The sequence below is a fragment of the Protomyctophum parallelum genome, assembly GCF_964188405.1.
Source record: "Protomyctophum parallelum genome assembly, chromosome: 17".
Taxonomy (NCBI): Eukaryota; Metazoa; Chordata; class Actinopteri; order Myctophiformes; family Myctophidae; genus Protomyctophum; species Protomyctophum parallelum.
The window spans coordinates 9,316,511-9,343,954 of record NC_139719.1 but is presented as its reverse complement, the minus strand read 5'-3'; the positions used below and the strand labels follow the sequence as shown (position 1 = coordinate 9,343,954).

At 44.5% G+C, this 27,444-nt stretch overlaps 1 protein-coding gene across 3 annotated transcripts in view; it reads right to left on the bottom strand.

Annotated features, from left to right (window-relative positions):
- The window catches only part of dnmbp (dynamin binding protein), a 90,479-nt gene that overhangs the window by 45,333 nt on the left and 17,702 nt on the right, over positions 1–27,444 (bottom strand). For all 3 annotated transcript variants that reach the window (XM_083787901.1, XM_083787902.1, XM_083787903.1), the window contains exons 2-7: positions 25,261–25,314; positions 15,717–15,883; positions 12,872–12,994; positions 6,285–7,989; positions 5,736–5,973; positions 4,276–4,609 (exon numbers count right to left, since the gene is read on the bottom strand). In XM_083787901.1, coding sequence (XP_083644027.1) covers positions 4,276–4,609; positions 5,736–5,973; positions 6,285–7,989; positions 12,872–12,994; positions 15,717–15,861 — 2,545 coding nt within the window. In that variant the 5' untranslated portion in view covers positions 15,862–15,883; positions 25,261–25,314. The remainder of the gene's footprint in view (positions 1–4,275; positions 4,610–5,735; positions 5,974–6,284; positions 7,990–12,871; positions 12,995–15,716; positions 15,884–25,260; positions 25,315–27,444) is intronic.

The window sequence follows — 27,444 nt, the reverse complement described above, 5'->3', positions numbered from 1 at the left end:
GATTATGAAGTCAGCCGCTGACCGTTCACAATAACACACTATGTTATGCTTTAGCTATTGAAAAATAGCAGATCTACAAGCTCATGGCGCGCCACCGAGTGGCGCGCCATGAGCTTGTAGGTCTGCTATTTTTTTTTAATCGAAGAGCGACTGACGTAGAAGACATTTTTAGAATCTGATCTCAGGTCAGAATGGAAAACTGTCAGGATGTAGAAGACATTTTTTTTAATCTGATCTCAGGTCAGAATGGGTTAAAGCTACTGTACTATCCCAGATCTTCTCTGCAAATAAAAAGTCATCCATTTGAACCCTGCAGGGGTCAGAATACCTCACAGAGAATGGCATCTTTACCATGGGTGGAGACACCCATAAAGCCCATACATACTGCTATTGACATTTTTGACCAGGCACTGTAGAACACAAGTTTGATAAAAAAGAAACCCTGGTTTGTATAGCTTCAAGCTAATCAAGCACAGCTTTCTTTTTTCCTTATGTAGTTTAAATCAAACCATGAAAACGTCAGTCCAAGATAAACTCATCCATTACAATTAATGGACAAACCATTGTGTAATCATCATGAGATTCATGTAGGCCTACAATCTACAGGCGACGCGTTGTGAGCTTGTAGATCTGCTATTTTCACTAGTTTTGGTGCCGGGCAGACGTCTAGTTAAACTAAGTAAGTCTAAGTAAGACTACCTTAGCATGGGGTCCACTGTAAGGGTCCATTTGGTTCCTAACTAGCAATCGTTTAGCTGGGGACCATGCGTTAAGAACCAGTGGCTTTTAGGCTTATGAACTGCAGCGCACAAGTAACTAAGAAAACATCAAGTCAACGTCAACCAACTATCTAAATACTTCTTAGCATCTGTGTACACGTACAAAACAGAGAGAACAAGCACCTAAATCCAACGATGGCATCAGTCTAAAACCCAGAGATTTCATGTCCGTTAGAGCGACGTTGAAGCCTACCTGGTGTTACGCGGTGATCCGCCCCGCTCCCCTGAACCTGTCCCCACAAGGTGGAGAGGCGCGACAGGGGCCGGGCCACGGCTCGCCACAAGCGCACTTTGGGTCTCCTTCCGAAACGAACCATGTTTTTCTTTCATCCGCGCACCGTACCACGCCACAGAATGAACTACTGGAGCTATACGTACGGTATATCCCTCTCTCTGTCTCAACAAATGACGGAGGTAGAGGAAGGACTAAGGAGAGAAAGAGAGAGAGGGAGAGAGGGAGACGGAGAAGTTGGAAAAGCAGAGGCCCGCACGCGCACACAGATGAACCTCCTCTCACTAGTATGTGTAGGAATGTATAGCTCGTACCTATGTGCCACAAAGCTGAGTTGCCGCACACACACAGAGCACGCACAGCGCACTTTGCAAACCAAGAGAACCAATTCACACATCATTAGCCGTCACTGAGAAGAACCACCTCCATCAAGACCATACTACCGAGCGGCCAGTCCAGAAGTGTCACTATATGCAGTACATTGGGCTGTACTTCCAACAATATTATTGTAATAATAACCATCTTTAACCGAGTTGTGCTTCACGTGGAGAGACTTGGGTGGCGACGGATACATTACATAACATCCTGTATGTATGTATGCATGTATGTATGGGGTAAAGGGTCAGGGTTCGGACAATAACAATAACACCTGTCTGCCAAGTACAGGGTGTGTCTGCCAAGTACAGGGTGTGCGTGTGTGTGTGTGTGTGTGTGTGTGTATGTGTGTGTGTGTGTGTGTGTGTGTGTGCGTGTGGTAAATAAATAAATGGTAAATGGTGCATTTAGCGTCTTTATCCAAGAAGCTTTAGAGACAGCCATCATGGACCGACTCATTAGAGGCAGGTGTCATGAACAAACTCAGACAGATTGCATGTCATATACAGTACACAACCATATTTAGGCATAGATGTTGTGGAGCTCCATATAGGGATATGAGTGCTTCTCATCAGGTTGACACGAGCGGACATCTTCCTATAATCTTAGAGATGTCTGTCTGTCCAAACCCCGCTTCTCCTCACCGGCCGGACCAATTGATCTGCACACAGTTTATGCTTTTTAAAATTGTATGGCGTTTATATGCGTTCATTGGGAAAAGTCTGTTTAACTCTATGAGCGCAGTGTTCGCCATTGGGTTCCACCATTATTATTAGTTTCTTATTGAATTTGGTTGACTTCTGGCCGCGGTCCTGCCCACTGCAATGGAGACGGGTAACAGAATCGGACGACACACATTTGGTGTACAACATACTGTACCATTTCCAGGCATGTCAAGTTACAGCACAGTTGCCTATCGAATTCAGTTAGCCTCCATAAGGCAGGTTACAGAATCGCACTACTTCACACAGCTGCAGTAACACACAGCGACGTGTGCGTGCGTGCGTGTGTGTGAGAGAGACAAAGACAGTGCTTTGCGGACCACTTGGGGGTCCGTGGACCACCTGCCTCAAAATACATGCATCAATAATATGATCAATTAAAAAGCGCATCACCCATACTCTGTACATAATTTGGAGTTCATATCAAACGGCTATGGATATGCTTAAATGCCAAAATAAGAGGCGCGTTACAAGATTCAGTAGGGAGTGAGAGCACACTCCCTGGGAGAATTATCTACCGAGGTTTTAAGAGCACTGCAGTGGAGTAGAGCAGACCCAGGTCTGGATAGGAGGCTATTTTTTCAAATGTGATAATAGTGAATATGAGGCCACATCAATGAGTCACTGTGGGTGAGGTGATCTAGGTGCCGCCTGTGGGTGGGGTGACAGGTCTGGCACTGCCAGCTCACAGGTGCTGTTGCAGAGAAGGCTGGGTCTGCAGGGCCAGAGACACACACACACACAACACAAGTCCACATTCTCTGGCCATTACTCCAATGTGGTTGTACGTTCACTGTCAATCTGTGACTGCTTATTTCCATGTTATTGACTTGGTCACTCTGTGACTGATTACTTTATATTGTTTCTGCTCCTGTTGAAGTCACTCTGTGACCAATTTGTTTTAGGACTTCTTTCCTGAATTTGGAGCATTAAAACGACCTGCTTACGGCAGCTGCCCAGTGTTGTGTCCCCCCTTTGTCTTGGGTTGGGACTAGTTCAGGTCACAGTCATACATAATACGACATCTTGGGTTGGGACTAGTTCAGGTCAAAGTCATACATAATATGACATCTTGGGTTGGGACTTGTTCAGGTCAAAGACATACATAATATGACATCTTGGGTTGGGACTAGTTCAGGTCAAAGTTATACATAATATGACATCTTGGGTTGGGACTAGTTCAGGTCAAAGTCATACATAATACGACATCTTGGGTTGGAACTAGTTCAGGTCAAAGTCATACATAATATGACATCTTGGGTTGGGACTAGTTCAGGTCAAAGTCATACATAATATGACATCTTGGGTTGGGACTAGTTCAGGGCAGTCATACATAATACGACATCTTGGGTTGGGACTAATTCAGGTCAAAGTCATACATAATATGACATCTTGGGTTGGGACTAGTTCAGGTCAAAGTCATACATAATATGACATCTTAAATACTGATTCAGGTGGAGGCTGGGGTGGAGAGCTGACATGGTGGTGATGACGGTAACAAAACAATGTTGATCATGATGATGACTAATGTGCATATATACCAACGATGCTGCTACAACGTGGAACAAAAACAACGGAAACATGCTTAGTTATTCAGCTGAGGTCGTACGGGATGGAATGGTATATGTGGCCAAATCACTTTTGTGTTTGAAAGATATTGAATCATTTTTAATATTTTTGAGGGAGCTAGCCCCTCCCCCTCCTATATTCAGCTATAGTGTAGATTTTCATCTACATGTCATACGTAGACGAGCAAATCGGCTATTTTTGTCCTACGCAAAATTCCCATTGACAATGAATGGATGATGTACGATGATAAGAGCGCCCCTCACTTCACACGGGTGATCCCTGTGTCTTACCAGGCTCTCCAGCGAGTACAGCAGGTGCAGAACTCCATTCTTACCCTGTATGTGCTGCTGCTCCAGGGCCAGCGTCTCCAGGGTGTGTAGGTGCAGAACTCCATTCTTACCCTGTATGTGCTGCTGCTCCAGAGCCAGCGTCTCCAGGGTGTGTAGGTGCAGAACTCCATTCTTACCCTGTATGTGCTGCTGCTCCAGAGCCAGCGTCTCCAGGGTGTGTAGGTGCAGAACTCCATTCTTACCCTGTATGTGCTGCTGCTCCAGGGCCAGCGTCTCCAGGGTGTGTAGGTGCAGAACTCCATTCTTACCCTGTATGTGCTGCTGCTCCAGGGCCAGCGTCTCCAGGGTGTAGGTGCAGAACTCCAGGTTCTCCATGGCCTGCTGGCGGGCCGCCTCGTCCTCCTCCTCGTCCTCCACCTCCAGCATGGCGCGTAGCTCCTCGGCCGTGTGCGCGTACGCCTCCATGTCGCGCTCCACCTCCTGCAGCCGCAGCAGGAGCCGGTACTCCTCCTCCTCCTCCTCGCGCTCCCTCTCCTCCCGCTCCACCCGCTGTCTCTCCAGCTCCAGCTCCTGCTCCAGGCGCTGCTCCGCGTCCAGCTGGGCGCTGATCTCCTGCTCCTGCAGCGCCGCGAGGTCGCCCTCCTAGAACGAGTGACGATGCCCATAGAGTACAGGCATTATATTATGGGAAAAAAGGGGTCAACCTCCAACTAATTGCAAAAAAAACCAAACTCAGCTGATTTTGTATCTTACATATGTCCTGAATAACATACAAAAAGTTGCCTGGAATTGTCTGAGGGGAAAGTGTTGAAAATGGCCTGTACAGTATGGCCACCATAGACATCCAATATAATTTCAAAATTTCCTTTTGCTTTAAGTAGCATGTGACGTGTCAAACTAGGGTGTTTTCATGATGTTGAATCCATTCCAAGCATTAGTTTTGCATAAAAACACTCCTTGTGGTATTAGCCCAAGGAGTTTTTTTTAATGCAAAACTAATGCTTGGAATGGACTCAGCATCGTGAAAACACCCTAGTTTGACACGTCACATGCTACTTAAAGCAAAAGGAAATTTTGAAAATATTTGCCTTATATTGGATGTCAATGGTGGCCATACTGTACAGATCATTTTCAACACTTTCCCCTCAGACAATTCCAGGCAACTTTTTGTATGTTATTCAGGATATATTGAAGATACACAATCAGCTGAGTTTTTTTTTTTTTGCAATTAGTTTGAGGTCAAATTACATTATTACTGGACTAATAGAGTTAGATTTTAGAATATATCGAGAGCGCTGGTTCCCAAAGACTTCATTTGGGTCACTCAGGAGTCAGGACCCATTGGTGGGTCACAGACCAATTTTCATGGGGCACAACTCACCCCATAACACACAATTTATTTTCCTACATTTGAAAAATCTATAAAGATTCAACATTTCAAAAGATTTATTTTAGAAATATTTTAGATGTTAAAACACGTCTAAGATATTTCATGAATACACATTTTTTTTTTTAAGAAGTAGTGAAAATAGCTGCTCTACAAGCTCGCAACACGGCGCGAAGCGACGCGTTGTACGCTCGTAGAGCGTCCATGACCGCGCCTGAATCAATTCATGAACAATAAAGCTCCTGAACTGAGTTGAATTGTATTACCGATGAATTGAGTACATTGGACCACGACGGAAACGGCCCGACTTTTGGTGTGACCGTACTACCAGTACTAATAAAGTATTCAATAATGACAATAACAATAATACAAGAAAAAAACCTCAGCTTCGCCAGCCCCGTCTTCCTCCGATTGGTCGCTGAGGTTGACGACGGTCTCTTCCGAGTGGTCCGACCCCTCGGACGTGTAGAAGGCGGGGCTGGCGCGGCGCGGCTCCAGGGGCGCCGCTTGAGGGGCGGAGCTTTGCCTCGGGCAGGGCGGGGGCGGTCGAGGCGCCAGGCGGGCCGGCTTGTACGGCGGACGGTGGGCGCCGGGCCGGGGCGGAGGCGGGCGCAGGGTCCTATAGATAGATAGATAGATAGATAGATGGACCTTTAATGCTGGGAATCCAGTCGCCAGAGGCTGCACAGCAGTTAAAGTACAGATACAGAGTAAAACTATTCAACAAATAAGTACTGGAAGACACTCAAAGTGAGGTCCAAAGACCCCCATGGGTCACAAACTATTTTCAGATATGGGTCCGTGGACCCGCATTTGGAAAATGGTAATCTATAGTTAATAATATATATATTCTTTTTAGCATTTTGGACAAAATAGCCAATTTTACATGGGCGGCGCCCACTCTTCTTGTATTCCAAACAAAACACACACCTGCTGCGCCTCTCCAACGACGAGGGGGCGGAGTTAGAGGGCAGCAGCTGCAGCAGGTGGGAGGAGCCGCGGATGATGTCGCTCTCGCTGCTGAAGTCCATGATGGAGAAGTGGCGTGAGATGTGTGGCGGCGGGCCGCCGTCACCGCCGCCCTCGTCCAGGAGCTGAGGACCGCCGTCACCGCCGCCCTCGTCCAGGAGCTCGTCGCCGCCCATCAGACTCTTCTCGAACTCCATGAGCTGCTGAGACAGCCTGGCCTCCAGGCCTTTGGCGGAGGACGCCAGGGCGTCCAGGGTGAGCGAGGTCTTCAGCAGGCCGTTGGAGGAGCCCCCGCACCCCCGCGACCGCGGACGGCCCTCGCCGTTGCCGAGCGCCGCGTCGGCGTCGCCGGCGCTGGCGTGGCGCGTCAGCTTCCGCGACTTCCGGTGGCTCTCCACGAGGCTGATCAGCGCCTTGCCGAGGCTGGGCGTTTTAACCGCGGCGCCGTCCACCGCGGACCTCTGGTGGCGCCTGCCGTCCTTGGTGCCGGGAAGCGTCGGGCTGTGATCGGGCGGCGGGGTGGGCGGGCTCGTGTTGGCGTGCTGGCGCTTGTGGCTGAAAGAGGGCAGGCTGGGGCGCGGCGGCGGGAGCCTGGGGCGAGCCGGGCGAGCCCGGGTGTCGCGGTGGTGGACCGGGCCGGCGGGTCTGTGAGGCTGAGGGCCCGGCCTGCCGACCCTCTCCCTCGCCGCTCTGTCCCGGGCGGGCGGCGGCCTGGAGGGGTCCGTGTTTTGGGGGTGCGTGTTGTCGCCGGGACCCCCCTCCTGCTGCCACCGGCGCTCATCGGCCCTCTCAAAGAAGTCCAGGTCCCACACCGTGTGGTCCTCGTACAACTCGGAGCTGAACTCTGTCCCGCTCTCCGCCTTGACTCCGTCGTCGTCTCTCTCGGCTAAATGTGCGTCGTCGGTCTCCGCCTTCCGCCCGTCGTCCTCCATTTTGACGAAGCGGTGAGGGAAGACGCCCTGCCTCCCTCTCAGCTCCCCCTCCAGCCAGCCGTCCTCCGTGGTGCTCAACACGCGGATGCGGTCCCCGACGTCGAAGTCCAACTCGCCCGGCTCCATGGCCCGGAAGTCATAGAGGGCCACTCCGTACACGCCATCGTCATCATCGTCGTCCTCTTCGACCGCCGCATCCTCTTCCTCCCCCTCCATCCCGTACTCGCCTCCCACCCCGAACGCCTCCTCGTCCTCCTCGGTGCCTTCGGCGGCCGCGTCGAAAGCGTCGTCCTCGTAGCTGTCCGTTTGGGCCCCGTAGCTTATCAGACCCGGGTATCCCGTGGCGTCGGGGTCCTCGGGGGACCGCAGCGGGCTCAGCAGCTCCACGAAGCCCTCGGGGAAGGCTCCCCGGCGGCCCTCCAGCTCGCCCTGGAACCAGCCCGGCTCCGGCAGGCCCGTGATGATGATCAGGTCGCCCTCGCGGAAGTCCAGCTCCTCCTGCAGCTGGGCGTGGAGACTCATGAGAGCGCGGGCCTGGCCCAGGGCGTGGGGCGGCAGCTCGGACGCCTGGGCCTGGGCCGAGCGTGCAGACAGCTGCCTGGAGCGGCCCGACAGCTGGAGCTCCTTGACACAGGAGGTGGGGAAGTGGCCCCGGGCGCCCCAGGCGTTGCGGCCTCGCTGCCACACGGATCCCAGGTTCAGCGTGCCGCCCGACTCTCCGGCTACCACGTCACCTAGGAGGACGTGGAAAACGCACAGGTTACAATGAGCACTTAAGCTCTGTGTACTTTGTTGCACAAAGAATAGCTCAAATAGCTGATCTAGTCTTGTAGATCTGCTATTTGTGAACATTTTGAAGGATTTTTTTTTACATAAAAAAAAAACTGTGATGCCAGGATAAGAGTGATTACGTCTAAACTAAGTTAGTGTCCATCCAAAAACCTCTAAAAGGTTAAGAAATAAGACATTTCAAGGTTAGGGTTATCACCGATACTAACTAGGACGTTTTCGAACAGGTGCCATTGCTCGAATTTATAATTTACAATTTAGGCATTTAGCAGACGCTCTTAATCCAGAGCGACTTACATTAAGCAAGAACAAAAAAGCATGGGAATACATCACATAAAAACATTTATCATGAAACATGCATAAGCTAAGAAAGTAACAGTGGAATATCTATATAATGAAACTATACATATAAACATATATACTACTATGCTATACATATGTACTATGACGTGCTATGACTACATACAATGCAATTATAGTGCTGTCTACATAACAATGCAATTATAGAGCGGCGCAGTCCCTCCCCCTTTCAGAACAACGAACGGCCCAGGAAATGAAAACGCAATGCATTTCTTCATAGGCAGTTTTTATTTAATTTATTTAAAGACCTTTTAAGCGTCGTACGAAGCCAACTCTTGTCGTGACAAATCATGACAACACACACAATATTTTGGACCAAACAAATAATTACAAAGAAGAAAAACAACAAAAAAAGTGTTGTAACCTGCCGTTTTTTTCTACTTTCAAATTCTTTGTTTGGCCCGAAATATTGTGTGTGTTGTCATGATTTGTCACGACAAGAGTTGGCTTCGTACAACGCTTAAAAGGTGCTGCAGTTCTGACTGCAATGGGAAGTGCATTCCACAGTTTTGGAGCCAGAAGGGAGAAGAGTTTGGGACGTGTGGAGCGTTGTCCCGGCGCACTCAGTTTGTATATGATAATGTTGGGGGGTCAGAGTTTCCTAGAGCTATACCATGTTTAGCACATAACGCATTGCATGTGAGCTTGTAGATCTACAATACTTACATATTAATATTACTATACTATACTGACTGAAATAAATGTTCACCTATAATGACGTGCCCAAAACAGGGAGAGGGGCAGGTTGAAAGTGTGTTAAGCGCGTACCGTAGATCACTAACATTTACCATCAGCAGTCTAATAACTGGCCTGGGGTCAGTGTGTAGTGATTTATAGCATGGCGATATACGAGGAGCGCTGGAATGTTGGCTGGTCCCAGAATGCAAGGTCACACAGGTCACACATTCCACAGACCTGAGTCTCCACCTCCCATTGTGTGACAGGAGGAGCAACACAGCACCGCACACAGGAGCCGGCACAACTACTCAGATGCTTTACCTAAAGTAGAAGTAGCCGATTATATCGCGATATAAAAATAGTCCGTTACATAAGTAAAAAAGCCTGTGTTTTGACAGCGAATTTTTTTATTTGGAATAAAGTTATATTTAGTTGTAGTCATATTTTAGTCATCTGAAATGCTTTAGTTTAGTCTAGTTTTAGTGGAAGAAATGTTATCTCGGCGGTGACAGATCTACGCCTTACAGCGTGACGCATAGTGAGCTTGTAGATCTGGAGAAAAATCTACATCGTTACAGTTATCAAATGGGTTTCGAAAGTTGAGTAACATTTTAAAAGAGCAGATCTACAAGCTTGTAGTTCAGACTAAGCAGCAGTGGAGTAGTAGTACCTCCAGAAAAGTCTGAAGGTCATTTAATGTATCATGCCACAGAGCTGAACAGATGAATATACGTAGCTATGGAGCAGGGGTTTTCAACTGATTGTGAACCAGGGACCACCACCCTGACTAAGAATCAAGCTAGGGACCACTGTTGTGTTGTGATGGGATATGGGCTAAGATTAGTGCTTTCGTAACACTTGCTAATGCTATGCAATATACATATATATACATAACACTGTTTCTCATGGTCTACGGACGTACTACTAGTGGTCCACGGCATAATAGGCCTGCAGGTGGTATTAAAATATGTAATATGTAAGAAAGTATTTGCATTGATGCGGCTAATAGACATATTTAAATTCAATCATGAATGTTAAGGGCTTGATTCCATTCATCGCACGATACTATACGTGCAACAAAATAATTATATCAAGGCAAGGCATTATTTAACTGAAATATACAAAGTGGTCCAGAGCCACAAGATAATATATCTTTTGAGAACCACTGATCTATTCCTATCCCACGGTTACCCTTCACGTACTTTATCCATCCTCCCATTAAACTCAGGTTAACTGATATACAGTGCAGTACAGCAGACACAGGATGATTATGGGCACATTGCCTAATAATGATGACTCAATCAGGTAAGCTGGTAGACTGCACCCTCCTTGAGAACTCCCTTTTCTGTGGAATTTCTTAACCTCAAGACTTCCCAATAACTGATAGCATTGATGCACGTCCACGTCCGCCAAAAGTAGTGCAATGTCCCGTGGAAGAAAATACTAAATTATTAAGGTCATGGTCAGGAGCCACGTGCAATACCTTCACGGGCCACCAGTGGTCCACGGACCACCTGTTGAAAACCCCTGCTATAGAGGGAACGTTAGTGCTGGAGGAATATGGAGTGCATTGAGTCTACTCTAGAATATTATTGAGACTTTTTTAGTTCTATACTGTATATGGGGACATCTAGTGGTGGATTCTGTCTAAGAAAGCTACAGTTAAAAGGGGCAATAATTTACAGTATTATCTTCAGTCTATGAGCATAATACTGGCGTACGTTTCAGGAATAATCAATGCAAACGGAACCTGATTTGGAGGTTTCCAACTTTCCACCCGACAGAGATGCTATGAAACTCTGCTCATGATACGTCCACAAAACCATGCAACATAAGCCACATTTATGTGCATCGTATTGCTTAATGTGCACTCACTGTGCATGTGACTCATTGTGGGGGATTTGTGCTATTTTATGCTATTTATTTATATGATTTTTAAATCATATAAACCCTGAAGAAAAAAACACATTACAGCATATCAGGCCAGGCCAGATGTGGACATGAAACACGGTCTGAAGAAGACAGTTTTAAAGGGGACAAAGCTCCAGGCAACACATCAGTATATAAGAACAGTGGCTCCCAAAGGGAGTTACAGGGGCTCCCCAGCTAAATGATAGTTTGGAACCAAATGGACCCTTGTGGGTCTATAACTCGGAGAGTGTACAAATGGACCCGTCATGGTCCATTTGGTTCCATTTGTACACTCTCAGAGTTAAATTAACATTGATTATACAATATAAATTGGGGACCCAGAGATAGAAATGCCATTCAATGGGGGTGTGTAGACTAATATACAGTACATGACAAACTGGGGATCCTTGAAATGAAACGGGTTGAGAATCACTGCTAGAGCCGTAAAAATCTTCTCTTATGGTTGTCCCTGGAATATCTTTTCAAATGGGGGTCCGCCGGCTAATTAGTGTCAATGTGGGGGTCCTTGACATGAAAAGGTGTGGGAACCACTGCATTAGAACACCAGTGCTCAACATTGTGTTCCGGGGCTCCTTGAGTGGCTGTTAGGGAGTCCCCTGCTGAATGATTGATAGTTTAGGACCCAAATGGGCAGTGAAGGGTCTGTAACTGAGAGAGTGTACAAATGTTTGTACATTATCAGAGTTAAATCAACATAGATAACCTACAATTTACACTCATTGTGTATATTGGGGGTCCCAGAGATAACGTGGTTATCTAATGGGAGGTCCATGAACCAATGCATATCAAACTGGGGAGTCCTGGAAATGAAAAAAGGGTAAAGATCACAGCACTAGAACACAGCACAACAAAGTTACCTGTGTACACTGATATTAAGATCCTTCAAACAAGCAAGCGTTAGGCTAATATTGGGAGAAAACATCCATTTGAGTTACAAATACTGTAATATTACCAATAACACAACATTGACAATTTTATGTCTATTGATAATTATGTCCATTATTTTGTCTAATATACCAAATATGTACAGTATCATGCAGTAACACAAAAAAGTATTAAAGAAAGTAACTGATTTGAAATTAATATATTTAAATCTTTTATGTGTGTGTTTTTTTTCTCAGTGAACTAGTAAATCCTTGCATTTCATCCAATACACTAAAAAGTGGGACAATTGTTTGTGAAAAAATCTAATTTTGACTTCATTACAGAACACAACTACTACCTAAATTAAAGCTGTCTATTTTGTCATCAATTCATGTACTAATTATTTTCTCCAGCTGGTTGTGGATGTTGGCAATTTGTAAATGCAGTTTCCACTGAGAGTTAGCACCTATTTGACCTACACCGATTCTAAACATGCCTTCTAAATCCTGACCTACGATTCAGAAAAACGGCAGCCAAGACTATGGACTTTTTAAGGAAACAAAATTAGTTACAAGATGTATTTATATCGGCCACATGACGTCTTATGTGTTGTCATGTAGGGCCTAAACAAACATTAAAATTCCCATAGACTTGGCTGCCATAAGACGTAAACTTCAAAAGCAGTGTATTGGAGGGGCTAGCGCCCCTCAAAAATATTGCTATATGTTGTTGCTATATAGTATATACTGTACATAGCAACAAGAACCCCAAAATGAGTTCCAGGGTTGAAAGGTACAGTATAGTATAGTTACATACTGGGTCTAAATGGGTTCAAATCATTGTTTCGTTTTATTTCATAGCCTTTGCTGTCCTGGCATTTGTTATGTTGTTAAAAATGCACAACACCACGTGGCCTTGTCCCTAAAACAATCAAATTGATTGCGTATTGTGTGTGTATTGTGTAACTGGTGTGTAAATAAGTGTACACAGTACCTCTCTTGAGAGACAGGCTGCCTGCTTCTGTAGAGATGAAGTCATTGATGCACACGTACAGCTCATCTCCCTGCTTGGTAGCGGGAATGGTGACCGCTTCCACAAAGGTGCTGGGAAACTGACCTGGAGGGAAGCGAGCACATGGGAGCAGGAAGACTAGCGTAAGTGAGCAGTGTTGATTTCGTCGACTATGACTATGACGATAAATGTTCGTCGACTGCCTATTTTCACCGTCGAAAACTGCTAAATGAAAGCTAAGCCGTGATGACTAAAACCAAGACGTGACATCATCATCATCATACCCGGAAGTTATGCAGGAACGCCTACTGAGTGGCAAAAAACTACTACCTTGATAGCCCCTACAAAATCTGATTGCATTAAACAATGTTAAACGACATTAAACTGAAGCCCAACACACACCGGCTCCGTCCGACGCGGCGCGACACGTTGCCGCGCGGCGCCGCCTGGAAAATAGAACTGGTTCTATCGGCGCGCCAGGCGAGGCGCCAGCGTGTGTCGGACGCCGCCGGTGTGCGATAGGTTCATTAGAAATAATGGAGGCGGCTGTTTTGACGCGCGGCGGTCGCAGACGGTGTGTGATGGGCTTCACTTTGCCAAGTCACTTTGCCACTCGATTTCCCATTCACTTTATGCATGTGCACTCTCTATAATGTTGGGTAGCGTTTTAGTGTTAAAATGAAACATTTCAGATGAATAAAATATTGAACGAAATGATAATTTCTTTAAAGACTATGACTAAACTAAAATCTAAATCTGCTGTCAACATCAACACTGCGACACATCCTGTCATTCAGCTGTGATATAGCCTCTGCACACCCAGGCTTTTATTTCCATTCGCATTCGTCTAGCTGTGAATCTGTGATGAGACCTGCTCTAAAATATAAGCTTATTCTCCACTTATTAAACTCCACTGTTGTCCAACCTTATCTGCATGCCTTGAGGAGTGTTCAAATTACCACTCAGGAGGAGTCAAGGATCAATAAATACTGTAGCTGTGTCATCAAACCGAACCATAAAAGACGGCGGTCTGAGTGGTATTAACCTAGTAACCGAGTTACACAGACATCAAACAGCTTTTCATTGAAGACGCCTTATTTAACCATGGCAAAACTAATTGAGAACAGACGTGCAGTGGTGGAAATTAGCTAAGTATATTTACTCAAGTACTGTACTTAAGACCAATTTTGAGGTATTTGCACTTGAGTATTTCCAATTTCTAATACTTTCACTTCTACTCCACTACGTCTCAGATCCAAATATTGTACTTTTACTCCGCTACATGTATTTGAAAACTTTAGTTACTTAACTTTGTAGATTTTAATTATTGTTACAAAACAGGCATTAACCACTTCAGTCCTACTGTATATACATTTCGGCCATTTGAAAATAGCCGATTTACAAGTTCACAGTGTGTCACAATGACACGCATTGTGAGTTTTTAAATTTGCTACTTTCAAAAGATGTTTATACATTTGAAAACTTGAAATGGGACATTCTGCATGAGGAGTACTTTTACTGTTGGTACTTTAAGTACATTCCAATACTTTGGTACTTTTGAGTAATTTAAGTAAAATTGAATTACAGACTTAACAGATTATCTCTATATCGCAGTATTGGTACTTTTACTTAAGTAAACCACCTTTTCCACCACTGCATAAAGATGCCTTTTTACCAAAATAAATTACATTTTAACAGAGCTCTACAGCGGCAGCCAGGCTGTGTGAAGGTCTCCTATTGGACTAAACATGATGTCTGTTTGGGTTTGCCACATTCCACAAGCTCCTGGATAACGTTAGAATTGCCGGAAAAATGTCTTATTGTTTTGATTACGTTCTGTATTCATGCGTGAATTACGCATATTTTGAAGAATTCCATCATCTATTTATTTTTACTATTTCCACGAAAGCATAAAAACACTAGGATAAAAACAACTAGGATAGAAAAAGGCGAATAGCAAAGTCCTACTTTGGGATCCAGTCCTTAATGTGGTCTTAAAACTCATGCCACCACTAGAATCAGAATCAGTGTTATTTTACAGGTAAAAAAGGGTGAAATTAGTTTTTTGTGCATAGTTGCCATGGTGTAATCTTTCCAAGAAACAACAAAGAAGAGGAAGAAGACAGGGGGGGGTAAGGAGATCGACTATCGACTTTAAATTTGGAACACCACTCTCTATGCCAACGTCTTGCACTGATTCTATTTTCAATTTTGGCCATTCAGTAATTGGATTTTATGTGTACCCATTTCATTGTGTGTTGAGTACTACTGTCTGGTGTTTCGTAGCCGTTAGGTGTTTGTGTTTGTCTGCATGTACAGTATGTTTGAAATTGAAAACAATATTTTAACAATTATATTAATAATGTTGGCCAAACACCAAACATAATAAGACCAGTAAATGTACACCGTAGAGAAGGAAAAGAAGATAAAGATAATTGCAACACAAAATAAAAACGAGTGACCTTTAGCTCACATTTCATTAGGCTGCCAACATCTTTCCTCATACAGTAGGGTCGTCATCAGAGCGCCATAAAAGCATGACGGTACAAGTCTACTTTCACGTTGCATCATCCCAGCGTACGTTGAGATGGGGATAGGATACAGAGTCCTGAAACTAATCTCAAACCTTTTAATTTCAACCACGGGATTACTTGAAATGTAAAAGTTTGAGGAAGTTCTAGTTAGGGAAGGGGCCAGGAAGTAGGAAGAGTTATTCTGTGTGCATTCATTCAGTGGTTCTCAAAGTGCGGTTCACGGACTCTCAGGGTTCCCTTCCCAATGGGACTCACACCACCATGCACATAAACGATGTCACGTGACCTCTCACCTGTGACCCCATCCTTGTTGCCCAGCAACCAGAAGTCGTCCACCACGCTGAGGACCTCGATGACATCACCGGTGAAAAGAGGGAGCTCCTCGGAGACGCTGGGGAGGAACTCGAACAACGCCCGGACCACCGCACCCGCCTCCATCGCTCATACCCTGCCGGACACACTGCACAACACACGCACACACGCACACGAGGAGAAAGTGAGAGTGAAATATATAAATGGAGGAATTAAGACTTCAAATGATAGCATATCATGCTTCAGTTTTGTCATGCTTCACTTCAGAGGAGAGTTGTCTAGATGACAAACAGACAAGGGGCGGACAAGGGGCGGTGGTGGCTCAGGGGTAGAGATGGCTGGATGGTAACCTGGATGGTAACCTCAAGGTTGCCAGTTCGACCCCGGGCTCCTCCCCCAGAGTTAGTGTCGAAGTGTCCTTGAGCAAGACACTGAACCCCTAATTGCTCCTGATGTGCTGGTTGGTGCCTTGCATGGTTTCCGCTGCCATCAATGATTGTGTGTGTGAATGGGTGAATGTAATGCACACATCTATGTAAAGCGCCTTGGAAAAGGCGCTATATAAATGCACCATTTACCATTTACAGACAGACAGACAGACAGTCTGTCCAGAGAGTTAGGATTTGATCTATTCCCTCTTAACAGTGCGATTCCTTAACGGTGCCCTGTTACAGGTGATTCCTATAGGCAAGGGCCTCAAAGACAGTGAGACCTTAGTGCGTCAACTCCTGTAGTATGTTTTATACTTATTGGAATACGGTAGTTCACTTGGATGACATCACAGTTTGCCAACATGAAGTCCAAGACCCACACCTTTCCCATGTGGATCCACAGACCTCAAAACACAGATTGAATGAATTCATCTCATCTTCAGCTCAGTATGAATTTGTCACAATGTTAGTGTACTTCTGTATTTTCACCACATGGCGGCTCATATGAAATGAGGTCCAGCAGGTGTTTCCCTCCACACAGTTGATTGATTGATTGATGAGGAGGTGAAAACCTTCTGATGATTCACTATACGAATCCCACACATGGTCACACAGTGGTTTTCATGTCAAGGACCCCCAAATTGACACCAATTATCCCGCCGGCTCCCATTTGAAAAGATATGCCAGGGGACCCCCCATAACACTCAAGACAGAGAGTCCATTGACTCAGCCAAACCAATCATCCACACTTGTGGATGGTTGGTTTGGATGGTCACAAAAACATGCGTGTGTTTGAAATAGACATTGGGGCATTTGGGGCCCTAAAGATGAATACAAAATCAATATTAACATCTTAATACCGTCCAATACTTAGATAGGGAGTTGGGTGGAATTATGACAGGCAGTTTCTGCTGTCAAAATATGACTCCCCATTCAAAAAAACCTATGTGTTTGAAATAGACACTAGTGCTTTCTAAGGTGTGATGTGGGGCCCGAAGGATAAATACAAAATTACTATCAACATCCTAATACTATCCAATCTTTAGATAGGGAGGGGGGTGAAATTATGGCCGGCAGATTTTGAATGCTGCTCTCAGGGAAGCTCAAATGCTATACATACAAAATAGTCAATCTCCAAGCTGTAGCTGTTAGTTACTGTGTTTAAAAAATATGATTTTAATAAAAAACGTATTGTCTTCATCTCTTATTTTATAATCCATTAAATTGATTAAATCTAATAAATAGTTTGTTTAGCCTTTATTGTGTTTCCTTTTAGCAGCGAGGGTCGGGAGCTGCCTTGCTTTTAAGAGACAGAAGTGGTTGTTTCCTAATGATCTACAGAGACAGACCACAGGTGTGGATGGTTGGTTTGGCTGCTGAGTCAATGGACGCTCTGTCTTGAGTGGGAGGGTGAGACAGAGGAGGGAGGGGGGGGGGGGGGGAACGCTACGCTTGCCTAACTCTGAGCTACCGCCCATGGGGACGGACAGACGGACGGACGGACGGACAGGTTACCATGTGTCTCCAAGGTAGAATAGAATGTACACACAGAGTTGTGTGTGTCCGTGTGTATAATTTGTTGCCGTCAGGTATGACAGCAACTGTCAGGCATGACAGGTATGGTCTGTCAGGTATGACAGACCTCGTATGTCCAAAGATCTGCACTTTTTTTTTTCATTTATTATTATTTTTTTTAACATTTGAAATGAGTGAAATAGTAGATCTACAAGCACGCGTGAGCTTGTAGATCTGCTCTTTTCACACATTTTTGTCTCGAAACTTTTGTGTGGAAGAAAAGTGGAAAACGTTGAGATGAGGTAGATGAGGTTCAGGACAGGTGTCGGACGGTGACAATTATTATAAGTGGGGGTGAGGGTGTGAACACAACACCACACAGTCTCCAGCACAGTGAAATCCTATCCTAGCTTATTAGCAGATGTACTGTATGCAAGCCACAGTGGGGTTATTGGCTTATATGCCCACTGCAGCGCTCCTGTACAGGGGCCATTGCCATGCTGGCTTGTGTGGTGGACATTTTTGTCAAAATATATTTTAATTCTTTTACAAACTGAGTGGACAATAATATCAGCAGAAACGTAACAACATAAAGAGACCTGCTCAACCGCGGGGTTTTGGAAAACGGTGCGTCAGCAACATTCATGGATTTATTATGGGTAAAAGTAGATCCTATCTACATTGTATGTGTGTGTGTTTTTTTACTAGTACATTTACTTTTTTATGACACTACACTTGTATTTACAATTTCTGCTAGGTGAAAAAGGCATCACTAGATAAAAATTCAAACACTGCTTCAAGTATGGCAACGAAACTATTCCATCACTGTCCAGCTCAACACAACAAAAAGGGAACACTCCCTGACGCTACCCCAGCCTTAGGGACGGCAGGTTGAAAGTGGTTACAATATTTTATTCTTCATACAAGTTATGTTGTTCAGCATTCCTCTACCGTTTCCCAAACAGTGGGTCTCCATGTGTGGTGTGGGTCGCGGACCAATTTATATTTGTTGTGACCAACAGCGCGCGTGACCAACAGCGCTGCCTTGCCAACTGTTGTCCAGCTGCTATTTTCGTCCAGGCAGACTGCACCGCAGCGCTTCTCAACGCTCAAAGTCAGCGACCTTTTAAATCAGCCCAGTCAGTGACACGAGCGCACACTCGCACGCGTGCACATATGCAGATGCAGGCTGTTTGGTTTAATTAAGAGAGAGGCCTTGCACTGAATGTTTTCTTTCGGCATGCCCTGTAGCCCTGTACCCATAGTAACCACTTTCAAAAGAAAATGCCTTATCTCTGTGCAGTGGTGGAAGAATTGCAGCAATAATATCACAATCCTATATTAAATGTGGCTAATGGGAGGGCTGGCATCATGCATAGGGCTGTCACAATTACTACATAATTGTCTCCAACCGCAATCATTTGAGATAATCACAATTATTGTGTCATAATCGTTTCCATGTTGATTGTTGAAAGATGTTAGATAAAATTTGCTATTTTTATATTTTTTCTTTAAGGTTAGTTTTGGGGCTTTTTATGCCTTTATTGATAGGGAACAGTAGTCAGGAAAGGGGGAGAGAGATGGGGAGTGACACGCAGCTTGGGACCCGCGGCAGCCTAGGTGCCCAGACGGTTGAGGTAACCGTCCGGGCCATTTTTACCTTATTTAAGGTCTACAATTTAGAAAAATGCCAGAGTCATTACTTGATATATTTCAGTTATTTGTCATATCTGCCCTGTGCGCTTTTGGTGTTGTTCTTTTGGCATTTCCAATGCCAAAAACACAATTAAATCGTTAATCGCCAATTATTTGTGTGGCACGTCATCGTCAACTTAATTCAATTTGTAATTCGTGACAGCCCTAATCATGCATTCACAATTTAGTGTTCACAAGAGCCAGGAATCAGAAGGTAATTGCATTGGAAGCATTCAGTGAAAGGCCTCTACTCTTTTAGAGAACCTAGTTATCCATTTCCAGTAAAGAAAGCATGAAGTCATTTGAGTTCAGGAGGACAGCCAATATCTGACAGAGTTAAGATCACATCCTGTGTCACATCCACACTCAGTCCTTAAAAACACATGTTTTTTTGGTGGGCCTTAGTAGTATGTTTATGAACTGAAGCTTTAAGCTTGGAAATCCTGATGGGGTTTTTTGCACACGATGGATTTGTAGCACTAAACTATTAATGCTCTATTATTATTATAATATGGTCTTTTAACCATTTCAACCTGGCATCCTGGTTTTGGGCAGTATATGGCACCATGGGCAAACACTGACCAATAAATGTGAGCTTGTAGTTCACCTATTTTTGCTATTCATCGTACGTGGAAGTACATACAGTAATGCGTACGTAACGTTAAGTTAGTTTTATAGGTTAAAGTGCTAGATGTGTTACCCCCTCTCTGCCCGCCAGTGCGCCACCACAGCATCCACCAAACAGTGAGAATGACAGTTCTCTCTGAACTGTAGCCAGGGACTTTACAACCTGTTGATGCTAATCCACCACTACGCCAGATTGAACACACAAGCCTATTAGTGGCATGTGTGGCTGCTCTGCTAGTGAGTCGCTGGTGGAGGCCATGTCTGCACTTTGCAGGCCAGGTGACTTTTAACTCACTGGTGATCAAAATGGTGCGTTCACACGGGCAAATGTAAAAGATGCAGTCTAGCATTCATTGTCAATGGAAACCAGCGATGTTGCAAAAGACGCAATAATGCATGTAACTGCTCCAAATCAACTCACACCATTTTTGAACGCACCATTTTGATCAGACTGGGATCAGTCTGGGTCTAGAGTGGATACGGAAATCGTGCGCAAATTACTAGTATGCATACACAGGTGTCTCTTGAGATTTTATAACCCCCCCACCACCTGTTTTGCCTTTTAGTTTGACCACTGGCATGGATGCAACAGAATGAATGCAATCACATTCAAGTATAAACTGCATACAGCACACTTGTCAGGATCAGAGTTTGAATCCGACTCCCTTCATGTCTCCCTTCTCTCTGTGACATTTCTACAGTCTGTTTTCTAACAAAAAGCAACAATTGCAAAATATATATATATATATATAAATAATAATAATACTACTAATAATAATATATAAACAGCGTCATCTTTTCTATGGGAGTGTGTCTGGTATATAATCATAAGAGACATTAATGACTCAATGTCTCGAATACATTTGTGTGTAAGTAAAATAATGAATTAATGCATTAATTTGCCATCTTGAAATAAACAATGTAATGGAGTGTACACCATTATTACCACAACTATGAGTGTTTAGAATCTGTTCCTTCTTGCACTCTGTTAGGTCATGTTCACATAGATTGTAGGTCGATTGATTGGAATCAGATTTTGTCACGTCTGAACAGCAAAAGAAAAACACATGGAAAGAAACCAGTGTTCGCTAATCAGATGGGAACCACATTCCTGGGTGCTTTGAAATGTGATGCTAATCAGATTTCTGAAGACGTGTCTTCCCTATCCAGATCGGAGTCAGATTGGTTTCATGCAGTATGAACAAACATTAGGGATAAGGAATGTGATTTAAATCTGATTTCCCCGTATTAGTTCCCATGTAGTTTTATGCCGTTCAGACTCAAGAGTCAGACTTCATGAAACCAATCTGATTAACCTTCTGTCTGCACACTCTGACACTGCTGCCTGAATCATGCTGTGTCATGCACTATGTTTGTGTCACCCGCCCCAAAATAGCCGATCTACAACCTCACATCGGTAATGCGTCGTTTTGCTCTACCTGACAGCCAGAGCAACAAGCGGGCCCTGTGAAACTGTCGCGTTTCATGCCCGCCTGTGGCAACAGCTGGTTTGTGGTTGACGTTTTTCTACACGAGTGACAAAAAAGGCAAGACAATGATTTGAACAACACATCATCATCTCATATATTTGTTGTATGAAGTGACAAAAATATCTGGTCTATTTTAGAAATATGTAATACTTATGAAAAGTATTAACAAGAGCGAGTGACTAAATGACTACATTTGGGAACACAGGTTATTTTCCGTTTCCTGAAAGGTAACAGTTTTGGACATACAGCATGCTGTAAGGTCTCCACCACCAGGCAGTGTCCGTGACAATGATGAATGCTTTCTGAGAGATCAGAGATCTTCGATATTTCTCATGGAGAACATCAAAGGGTTGTTGTTGACTAAAAACTATGATATGAGCTTGTAGATCTGCTATAGAGGGTATGCGCGCTTGACATCATCATCAAACCCGGAAGTTACGCAGGAAGGCCTACTGAGTGGCAAAAAACTACTTTCTGGCCTTGACAGCCCATGCATCCACACAGAGAAGTCATATCTGATTAGCATTAAATAACATTAAACTCACTTTGCATGTTGCTTTGCCACTCGATTTGCCACACGATGTGCCATTCACTTTAAGCATGCACATACCCTCTATTATCGCCATGCAGCTAAGTGTAAATCAGGCATACGATGCCATTGCCAACACGGCCCGACAAAATACTTTTTAGTCAACAAAATCAGAGGTTCTCAACGTTGGCCGCTACAATAACCTTAATAATAGAGACAATACATGATAAATAAATACTGAAACCAGATATAATCATTAAGGAAAGTTTATGCATGTACTAAATGTGTACATAGGGGTTGCGACCCCCATGTTGAGAACCGCTGGACTAGATCAACTGCAGATTCAGTCGACTGAAATCTTGTGATATTTAGTCCACTAAAAATAGACTGAAACATATCAGATGACGAAAATAGTAAAACTATAGGAATTTTATTCAAACTCAGACTTTGACTAAGGCCCAAACCACACCAATGCAACTCCATGCAACTCCTTGCAACAAAACAGACCACACCAATGCAACTCCATGCATGCCATTGGGAATAATGGTTGCAAGTAGTTGCATGTTGCAAGGAATGGTGACCCTCTGGTGTGGGTACAGGGCTTGAAACTAATATAAATATGTGCTGCTGAACACTGCTTTATTAACAGACAAGTGTGAACAGCTGAGAGGAGGACAGTGAAGGGCGAACGTGCACAGCCTCTGACAGAGGAAAGACAACACGGGGACCATTAATGGACAGTTGGACACAACAGGAAGGCAGGGGTTTCAGTAGCAGGCGAATGCACAAACACAACAATGTCGGTTCACTAGACCTGAGCTCAACTCAAACAGGCAGACAGCACCGCACCTGGAACTAATGTGTAATTAGTGTAACTAGAGAGAGGGGGGTTAGAGAGAGAGAGAGAGAGTGTGTGTCAGCGGGGAGGGGATTTAAATTCACATTTCTTTCCGCATACTTGCCTACAGACAGAGAGTTGTATTTGCTCGGTTTTCCAGTAGGTTATGATGCCGTTTAGACAAGGTTATAAGTAGAAACCTAACAAGCATTTACACATCCTACAGGTAGCCTGGAATCCAGACTGATTCAGTCCGCTCAGTGGATTTTGTTTTTCTTGAGCGAATCAGAGTCTGGATTCCAAGCTATCCTCCTGGACGTTAAGCTGCATTCAGACCTGAATATATATATATATAAATTTGCCTCGGTTCGTCCAGTTTGTACCGCGCCAGGTCGCGCCGGGCCCGTTCGCGCAATTCTCGTCTTTGCATTGACTTTGTAGTATGTAATCGCGCCGCTCTAACCACCCAAGTCTGAACGCACCTTGAGACCAAGATCAAGAGCTTACCTACAGTAGGTGAACTTCAGGGCCTGACATAAAATCTTTGCAATGGGGAGGGGAATTCCCCCCTTAAATACTTCATATTAAGGGGGAGTACACTTTTCTTTTGTTGGGGGGGGGGGGCTACTGTAACGTGCGTTCGCGTTTCAGTAATGACTTATAATAAAGAGAGAGTACAATGAACGAACGCCACTCAATCAAAACCATGACACCCAATTTGTGTCCCATGAACTAACCAGCCATTAACCCACTCGCTGTGCATGTTCAGCCAGACCATAAAACTCACATTGTGCCATACAAGTCTACATGACAAAGTACAGGGTCCAGTGGCCTAAGAACAGACAGACATAAAATTATTAACACAATAGAAACATTTATGATGCACTCATAAGTGACACAGCTTCAGGAAGTCAACAACACACCCAAACACAGAGGGCAATCTTTAAAGTCGTTCCGATACTGATATTGAAAGCTGTCGTTACTGATTAAAATGCCGGTATCGACGATTATGCCAGTCTATGCTATTCCCATACCATGCAATTTATCACATGATGATGTTTTGTTTACAGTAATCATCGTGTTTCTATGGGTGTTATTTATTGAAGTATTAACAAGAGCTTATGACTAAACAATATTGGATCCATTGGAACACAGGCTCTTCTTTGCATTTTCTACAAAGTAACAGTTTTGGACAACTAAACTAAACTAAACATCTAAAATATTTTCCTCCGGGGGTCACCTAGCACAATAAGAACTTTTGAAATGGGGGGGATCGCGGCCTAATACAGTACTTAACAACATGGGTGGTCCTCGACGTGAAGAAAATGTTTGAGAACAGCTCTGTACGTCACGACCGGACAAAACGTGTTGTGTATCAACAACATGTATCAAAACACGTCTATTAAACCGGACCGCCACATGGACCAATGAACGTAGAGGGGAGGCGGGTCTCCTCTCTTGTGGACCACTTGGCACTGTCCTGGGGAAGGTAGTGGGATTATGACAGAAAATTGAGTCAACAGCTGTCACGTGCACACACACACACACACACACACACACACACACACACACACACACACACACACACACACACACACACACACACACACACACACACACACACACACACACACACACACACACACACACACACACACACACACACACACACACACACACACACAGCTGACAGTGGGACAAAGCACCAACTGTCTGCCCCATGGGCACCGCTCTTGCCTGACTGGTATTAGACCCTATATACTTGGGATGACCGGAGAGCTTCCCAGGGCTCTATACTAGGTCCACTTAGTATTTCCCTCGATGACGGATCTCTTCACTGACGATAGCTGATATACAGAACAAAGCTGTGAGCCTGTAGATGAGGCTATTTTCTGCTGATTATGAGCACCAGAACAGGGATGCTGTAGGTAGGGTTTGTGTGATTTTAAGCTTAACTTAGACACCGCCGCTCGAGAGCGTCACTTCCCAAAAAGATCAGTTATTTTCGGCAAGCCAAAAGTAAACAGAGTATAGATTAGGCCAATGGTTTTCAAACTGATTATTTTTCCTTTCTTTTTTGGGGGGCGGGGTCCCCCAGGTGACTTGATTAATGTGTATCATTGTTTTCTCTCTCAACAGTAAACAAAGCAACATAAGTTAGTGTATAAAAGACATTGGCACATTTCTAAAGTGACAATTAACAACCTTAATACCTCTAAAAAGAAAATAAATATATAAAATAAATCAACAAACTGTACTGTAAAATGGTCAAACATTGGCCAAATTGTGTAATATTAGTTAAGAAAGTCCAAGGTGTGTGTGTGTGTGTGTGTGTGTGTGTGTGTGTGTGTGTGTGTGTGTGTGTGTGTGTGTGTGTGTGTGTGTGTGTGTAATACTTACATTACACTGTATTCATGTGGTTCAGAGGTCGTTCCATGCGGGCTGACATCACAACTGAAAAAAGATAGAAAACAAGCAACAGTTGGCATCTGATAGAATCCACTGTAAACTACCAGAGACGTGTGTGTGACTGTGTGTGTGTGTGTGTGTGTGTGTGTGTGTGTGTGTGTGTGTGTGTGTGTGTGTGTGTGTGTGTGTGTGTGTGTGTGTGCGTGCGTGCGTGCGTGCGTGCATGCATGCATGCATGCATGCATTTGTGTGTGGGAGGCAGAGACATTTGCTGACTGCCTTTGTTTTTTTTGAACGGGTGGCAGGACATCTGATGCCAATATAGTGTAGCCAGGACTGCGCACACACACACACACACACACACACACACACACACACATTCCATCACATTCAGACTGCCAGACACACACACACACACACACGCAGGTGGGTGGGTGGAATCTTCTGGAGTGCGCTGGGGGTTTGGGCGGACGGAGGTTTTGATATTCCTGATTGTTTGAACCGATCGATGGCTCATTGTTGTGTCCTTTCTAGTCAGAATGCTGCATCCACAACAATAAAAATAAACCCTGCTTTGGTTGGTTGGACTCAGAGCAGCGCAGCCCAGAACAGGTGGCTGAGCCGTCACTGGATGGTTCTGGACGTTGCACACAACAGAAACATTTGTCCCGCTTTTCTCTTCACTGTCTGGTCTTTTTTTTCCCCCACACACATGTCTGGCTGACAGTTGTCAACAGCAGCCATGCTTGTTCAGAGCCTGTGATTCATAAGCACGCCCAAAATAGCCGACATACCGTACGTACGTGCTCAAGTATAAATCATCTCTCCCCAGGGGACAACACTTGCTTTGTGTCATGATGACATAACCCTGTCACATGCTGTAGTACTACTGCGGTGAATGGTTATCAAACGTTTTTTGGCCTTGAATCCCCATCTGAAAATGTTTTGTGCCAGGGACCCCCAGAAGAGAAGATGTGTTAAAAAAAAAGAATCAAATATGTTCAAAAATAGCAGATGTACTGTACAAGCTCGCAGCGTGGTACGAAATGCACTGTGAGCTTGTATTGTAGATCTGCTATTTTTGAATAGCCAACGTATAAATGGAAAGTGGTTAAAATGATTTAGCTGGCGACCCCCTGGTACCCCCACAAGGAGGGCAGGGCTGGGGGTCCCCTGGCCAGCTAGGCCACACATTGAGAACCAAATGCTGTATGCTATAGTTTCAATGTTTGGGTTAAACTAGAAAATGTCAAAATGGGAAGCTTACTGTAGCGTGAATGACTGTGAAACAGCAATAAAGCTATCCATAACTTTGTTAAAATGTTACGTTATTATGTTATGTTATGTTTATGTTAAGACTCGGGTGGATCGTGAGATCCACATGATTTCCATTTGTTTCCACCATGCTCTGGGAAATAGTGGTCAGTAATGTCAACAGTCTTGTACCGATGTGAGGCTGTGAGGTCGACTGCACAGACGTGCCATCATTTCAGATTCAGATTTGTATTGAAGGGACATCCCCTTGAGATGCAGCATCATGGGTAAATGATACATAATTATGACAAAATACAGAAAGATTCCCCGTTTTCCCGTTCCTGTTTTTCTTTTTTTCCTTCTCCTTTGTAAATATAGCTATTCAATATATTTTCCAGCATGTACCATACTCACGTCATAATTAATTGAATACATAGGACCACAATGGAAACCCCCAGGACTTTTTTGTGTAATCCTTTTTAGCCCAAGTTTGTTGTCTCCACCAGGCCGAAGGCATGGGGAGAGAGTATGTTTTGCACTCCGTCCGTGTGTCTGTCCGTGTGTCCATGTGTGTGTGTTTGTCTGTGTGTGTCCGTCTGTGTACAGCTAATCTCTGGCACCGCTAACCTGGTCGATGCCACATTTTGCACACACACTCCCTGGATGCCAACGATGAACCTCTGCCCCAAACCTTCCAGAACGGCTTGCCACCAGGAGGCAGACTTTTGTAAAAACAAAAAACATTATTTTTTATATTACTCCTCCATATTTTGTCCAAAAATCCCGCAAATCGTTACACACTATCTCTATAGTCATGTGCTCAAGACAGATCTGTCCGATATTTCATATTCCATTCTGATTGGCTATCATTGGCTTTCAGAATTTGCAGGATTGGCCCGTTTTGAACAAAAAGCCTCAAAT